Genomic DNA, 6,503 nt, shown 5'->3' with positions numbered 1-6,503 from the left:
AAAAAAAAAAAAAAAAAGCTGGGGGGAGTGGATCACCTGAGATTGGGAGTTAGAGACCAACCTGACCAACACGGAGAAACCCCGTCTCTACTAAAAAAAAAAAAAAAAAATTAGCTTGGCGTGCATGCCTGTAATCCCAGCTACTCGGGAGGCTGAGGCAGGAAAATCACTTGAACTAGGGAGGCGGAGGTTGCAGTGAGCCAAGATCGTGCCACTGCACTCCATCCTGGGCAACAAGAGTGAAACTCTGTCTCAAAAAAAAAAAAGATTTCCATATACTCCTGTGCTCATTTTGAGCATCATCTTTGACATTGTTCATATAAAAATATGTCTTCGGCACCATAATACTGCAGTATTTTTCTTGCTTATGGCTGGCTATGCTGTATACCCTGGCGTCTGGGTCAGCTGCTGCTCTTTCTCAGAAGACTGCCTTCTAGTGTGTAGTTGGCCTTATTCTTTGAGTTTGGACTTCCAAGTGCCATGTACCACCCTGGTGGGAAGGGCATTTCTCAGCCCTCTTGCGATTGCCCTTTCTTCCCGGTGCCCTCTTCCAGATCTTAAGCAAAAGACAGCAATTCTGCTATATTTTATGTGAACTGGTGAATCTGGTATTTAGTTTGAATTGACGATTTGGGAGCAAAATCATACCTCTGTAGACACTGTAAGCCATTACTGTCTTGTATCCTGGCAACATTACTGCCGATGAGAAAATTAGAAAATCTTACCCTATGTTGTGGTTTAAAAACAGCCTGCTATGTTCCCATCCCTTCTCATGAAAGTAAAAGTATCCTACCATAAACAATCAAATTTACTAAATTTACTGTTTAACCAAATGTAAGGCCTATAGTTTAGGAAGAACTGAGGTGCTCTTACAAGTGAACTGCCACATAATTATCATGACAAACGTGGAATAAATATAACAAGGAAATGCGCTTGCTCTCACCTGACTGAAATTTACATTTCTCTGTTTTCAAGGCACCACATTCACATGCATCGTCCTGTCTTGTAAACTCCTGATTTTTTTCAAACTGCCTATGACTGATCATGTAATTTTTTGAGAAACCTGGAGTTAAATCTTAGCTCTCAATTGTATTTGGTATATTTCTTAATGTCTTGCTACCTCTCTCATCTGTAAAATGGGGAAATTTTCTGTTGCATACTTTTGTTGTGCATATTAAATAAATTTGTCTTTTTTTTTTTTTTTTCCAGCCACAAAAAAGCCACACCCAAGATCACCTGACACCCACCCTGTCAAGTGTCCATGATGCTGGGCCCTGAGGGAGGTGAAGGCTTTGTGGTCAAGCTCCGTGGCCTGCCCTGGTCCTGCTCTGTTGAGGACGTGCAGAACTTCCTCTCTGACTGCACGATTCATGATGGGGCCGCAGGTGTCCATTTCATCTATACTAGAGAGGGCAGGCAGAGTGGTGAGGCTTTTGTTGAACTTGGATCAGAAGATGATGTAAAAATGGCCCTGAAAAAAGACAGGGAAAGCATGGGACACCGGTACATTGAGGTGTTCAAGTCCCACAGAACCGAGATGGATTGGGTGTTGAAGCACAGCGGTCCCAACAGTGCCGACAGCGCCAACGATGGCTTCGTGCGGCTTCGAGGACTCCCATTTGGATGCACAAAGGAAGAAATTGTTCAGTTCTTCTCAGGGTTGGAAATCGTGCCAAACGGGATCACATTGCCTGTGGACCCCGAAGGCAAGATTACAGGGGAAGCGTTCGTGCAGTTTGCCTCGCAGGAGTTAGCTGAGAAGGCTCTAGGGAAGCACAAGGAGAGGATAGGGCACAGGTACATCGAGGTGTTTAAGAGCAGCCAGGAGGAAGTTAGGTCATACTCAGATCCCCCTCTGAAGTTCATGTCCGTGCAGCGGCCAGGGCCCTATGACCGGCCCGGGACTGCCAGGAGGTATATTGGCATTGTGAAGCAAGCAGGCCTGGAGAGGATGAGGCCCGGTGCCTACAGCACAGGCTACGGGGGCTACGAGGAGTACAGTGGCCTCAGTGATGGCTACGGCTTCACCACCGACCTGTTCGGGAGAGATCTCAGCTACTGTCTCTCCGGAATGTATGACCACAGATATGGCGACAGTGAGTTCACAGTGCAGAGCACCACAGGCCACTGTGTCCACATGAGGGGTCTGCCGTACAAAGCGACCGAGAACGACATTTACAACTTCTTCTCTCCTCTCAACCCTGTGAGAGTCCATATTGAGATCGGCCCAGATGGAAGAGTGACGGGCGAAGCAGATGTTGAGTTTGCTACTCATGAAGAAGCTGTGGCAGCTATGTCCAAAGACAGGGCCAATATGCAGCACAGATACATAGAACTCTTCTTGAATTCAACAACAGGGGCCAGCAATGGGGCGTATAGCAGCCAGGTGATGCAAGGCATGGGGGTGTCTGCTGCCCAGGCCACTTACAGTGGCCTGGAGAGCCAGTCAGTGAGTGGCTGTTACGGGGCCGGCTATAGTGGGCAGAACAGCATGGGTGGCTATGACTAGTTTTGTTAGGAACATTTGAGTTATTTCAATCAAATTTTCACAGGCAGCCAACAAGCAGTTAAGAGCAGTTATAATAAGAGGAAGCTGGGGGACCCATTTTGCACCATGAGTTTGTGAAATTTGGATTAAAAAATTACCTCTTCAGTGTTTTCTCATGCAAAATTTTCTTCTAGCATGTGATAATGAGTAAACTAAAACTATTTTCAGCTTTTCTCAATTAACATTTTGGTAGTATACTTCAGAGTGATGTTATCCGAGTTTAAGTAGTTTAAGTATGTTAAATGTGGATCTTTTACACCACATCACAGTGAACACACTGGGGAGACGTGCTTTTTTGGAAAACTCAAAGGTGCTAGCTCCCTGATTCAAAGAAATATTTCTCATGTTTGTTCATTCTAGTTTATATTTTCATTTAAGATCCTTTAGGTTAAGTTTAAGCTTTTTAAAAGTTAGTTTTGAGAATTGAGACACAATACTAATACTGTAGGAATTGGTGAGGCCTTGACTTAAAACTTTCTTTGTACTGTGATTTCCTTTTGGGTGTATTTTGCTAAGTGAAACTTGTTAAATTTTTTGTTAACTAAATTTTTTTCTTAAAATAAAGACTTTTTCACAATGACTGGCACAGATTATCTACTCAGCAAAAGATAGCAAAATGGGTTGAAGATAATTCATTTTAATCGTAATGTATTTTAGTGTGAATTTAAAAATTTCATACATCAAATCTATGATCTCCCTTATATTCTTATGATGAGGCTAAATAAAAGTCTAATAAAAATGTTAAATATGTGAATGGTGGAAATGGTGACTAGCAGCACACATTCCGGGAAGCATCAATAGACACACAGCCCCAGCCACTGGCAACTTACGTGCACTGTTCTAAACCATTCGGAATTTCCTGCTGGGCCCTTGATGCTGGAGTCACATCTGTTGATAGCGGGAGAGCTTTAGTTTCAAGTGCTACATTGTGAAAGCCATTATTTTGTTTCTAGTTTTTATAAAATGCTGATTTAAATTTTTTTTTTGGTCACTTTCCTGATTTCTGTAGGGTGCATTTGTTGATTAGGTTATGGCAGGATACCCGTTACCAAGCTCGAGACCTGTTTTCAAATTGCTACCCACCTAGGCAACAAAGCAGTGTTAAAATTCAGGCAGCTCTACATACAGTATACAGTATTACTATCATTTTAAACCTTATGCTAAATACAAACCATTAGGACTTTAAAATGTGGAGTTTATTTAAAACCATTCAAAAATGTTTATTTTCCCCCTTTACTAGCTATATAGTGTTAATGATTTTACCAGTATTAAGGGTCTTCATTAGTATCTTAAAGAGTAAATGCTTTTGGTTACACCCCTGAGAGTTGCATTAAAAATTAAGTCTGTGAAGTCTTCAGCCTTTTCTAGCTCCATTGGGCTTCAGAGGCTCAGCTTAGGTACAGTCCTTAGTTCCAGTGTTCTGCATGCTTGGATGGCCTGATGTGAGGGCAGCAGAATCACCAAGAATGGCAGGATACAGGGATGCAGAAGACTGGCATAGGGAAAACCTAGAGAGAACTATCCTTGCTGTAGCCCTGATCCGGGATCTCTGCCTACCCATGGGCCTACCATGCTTCGAGTGTCAGCATTGCATGGGGAAGCAGAGGACTACAGGTGAGGGAAACCCAGAGAAATAGTGAAGTTTCCATTGGAAAACTGGAGTTTCAGCTGGAAACGGGGCTGGAATGCGGTGAAGACGAGACCTCGGATTTTGTAGAGTGGTGGGGAGAGTACCTGCACACCCCTGGAAGTCTGCTAGATTTAGGATGCATGGGTGGAAAGGGCTTCAGGGGATGGGAAAGTGAATGTGTTAGATGACCTGATGTCCCAAGGTAACGGACAGCAAAACACATCCCCTTGCTCCAGGATTCTTAACTTGGGGAGGAGCAAATCTCTGATTCCCAGGTTGGGTCTAGTGGCATGATGCTGGCTTGCTGCAGTGTCAGCCTCCCGTGCTCAAGTTATCCAGTTGTCCTCCCACCTCAGCCTCCCAAGTAGCTGGGACTGGAGTCCCACACCACTATTCCCAGCTAATTTCTGTATTATTTGTAGAGATGGGGTCTCACTATGTTGCCCAGACTGATCTTGAACTTCTCAGCTCAAGTGATCTGCACTCTTCGGCCTCCCAAAGTTCTAGGATTTCAGGCATGTACCATGGCACCCAGCCAGGCCTATTTCACACAGCCATGCCCATTTGTTAATACGGTCTATGGCAGCCCAGGTGTTACAGCAGGCAGGCAGATGGGTAGTTGTATCAGAGACCACATGGCCCACAAAACCTAAAATATTTACTGACACTGTTACAGGAAATGTTTTTCAACCTGTGGCCTTGGGCATGACAAGGGCATTCCCTGCAAGGTAAAGGTCAAGATACTGCATCTTGTTATGTTGTAGAACCCCAAATTCAGGCTTGTGCAGCTGATGCCAAACATCGAGACACAGGTGCTTGGAGATAAAGGTTTATTTGATTTGGCCAAGGTGAGAAATCTGCCTTAACAAAAAGAAGCAGCGTGGAGGTTTTGTTTTGTTTTTTATTTTTAGAGATGGGATCTCCCTCTATCACCCAAGCTGGAGTGCAGTGTCTCAAAGTGCTGGTATTACAAGCGTGAGCCACCGCGCACGGCCTCAGCATGGAAGTTTTGACCTCTGTTTTCAGCCTGGGCCAGTTCACCCCTCCTTAGGCAACCTAGTGGTCCTCCACTCCTGGGAGGTCATATTGAGGCCGAACTTGCTGCAGATACACAATTGACATAGTACACTATAGCCTCGGCCTTCCAAAGTGCTGGGATTACAGGCATACGCCACCATGGCAGGCTTAGGGAGTCTTTACACAGCTAGAGAATAAGGGAGGAGCAGTTTCAGAGAACTAAGGGGGGAGAAATCTATGTTTCTTTAGTCTCACATAGTGTCTTGAATAACCAGACTTCTGGGTGTCTGCAGCTGGTCTCAGTGTGTTTAAAGATACTCATTCGTTTGCAAAATTTTGTTATGGCCCTGAAGTTAACCCCTCCTTCACAAGGAACAGTATTCCAGCAGTTTATAATTTCATTATGGAAACAAGGAATATTGGGCAAAAAGCGAGTGGTTAACGTGTAAGCAAGTAAGGACCTGATAAGAATTTTCATTATTTGAGTCACTAAAAATGCCAGGTGTTGAAATCTCAAGGGTCCTGGTTACAGAAACTCATCACTAAGAAAGAGGCATAATTTTGGGTAGTAGTTTTGGATTTTGGAGAAAGCTGCTTTAACACTTGAAAATACCCTGAGGCCTGGCACAGTGGCTCATACCTGTAATGCCAGTGCTTTGGGAGGCTGAGGCAGGTGGATCGCTTGAACTGAGGAGGGTTTTTTGTTTTGTTTTGTTTTGTTTTAAGACAGAGTCTCACTCTTACCCAGCCTGGAGTGCAGTGGTGCGATCTCAGCTCATTGCAACCTCCGCCTCCCTAGTCAAGCGATTCTGCCTTAGCTCCCTGAGTAGCTGGGATTACAGGTGCATGTTGCCACGCCCAGCTAATTTTTGTATTTTTAGTAGAGATGGGGTTTTACCATGTTGGCCAGGCTGGTCTTGAACTCCGGACCTTAGGTGATCCACCCACCTCGGCCTCCCAAAGTGCTAGGATTACAGGCGTGAGCCAGTGTGCCCGGCCGAGCTGATGAGTTTGAGCAGCTTGGGCAATATAGCGAGACCCCCAACTCTACAAAAAATATAAAAATTACTCAGGCCCATGGTGGCTCACACCTGTAGGCCAGCTTCTTGGGAGGCTGAGGTGGCAGGATCACTTGAGCCCAGGAGGCAGAGGTTGTAGTGAGCCAAGATTGCACCACTGCACCTCAGCCTGGGTGACAGACCCTGTCTCAAAAAAAATAAAAGAAAATACTACTCCTGCTAATTACCAGGTGACCAGAAGGATGCAAAGACTCCACCAGCTGCTCTGCCATCTGCTACCAATGACAGC

The 6,503-nt window shown here is 44.8% G+C and overlaps 1 protein-coding gene across 11 annotated transcripts in view; it reads left to right on the top strand.

Moving 5' to 3' along the window:
- Positions 1 to 3,301, top strand: part of HNRNPF (heterogeneous nuclear ribonucleoprotein F) — a 23,753-nt gene extending 20,452 nt beyond the window's left edge. For 4 of the 11 annotated variants that reach the window (XM_011978555.1, XM_011978557.1, XM_011978556.1 and 1 more), the window contains exon 4: positions 1,210 to 3,298. In XM_011978555.1, the coding sequence (XP_011833945.1) occupies positions 1,262 to 2,509 (1,248 nt within the window). In that variant the 5' untranslated portion in view covers positions 1,210 to 1,261 and the 3' untranslated portion in view covers positions 2,510 to 3,298. Of the gene's footprint in view, positions 1 to 1,209 lie in introns of all 11 variants that reach the window. The other 7 variants (XM_011978560.1, XM_011978559.1, XM_011978561.1 and 4 more) reach the window with 3 other exon arrangements.
- The last annotated feature ends 3,202 nt before the right edge of the window (positions 3,302 to 6,503 follow it).

Source organism: Mandrillus leucophaeus, unplaced genomic scaffold (assembly GCF_000951045.1).
Source record: "Mandrillus leucophaeus isolate KB7577 unplaced genomic scaffold, Mleu.le_1.0 Scaffold197, whole genome shotgun sequence".
In the NCBI taxonomy this organism is placed as follows: domain Eukaryota; kingdom Metazoa; phylum Chordata; class Mammalia; order Primates; family Cercopithecidae; genus Mandrillus; species Mandrillus leucophaeus.
The sequence above is the reverse complement of the archived record's forward strand: the minus strand, read 5'-3'. Positions and strand labels throughout refer to the sequence as shown.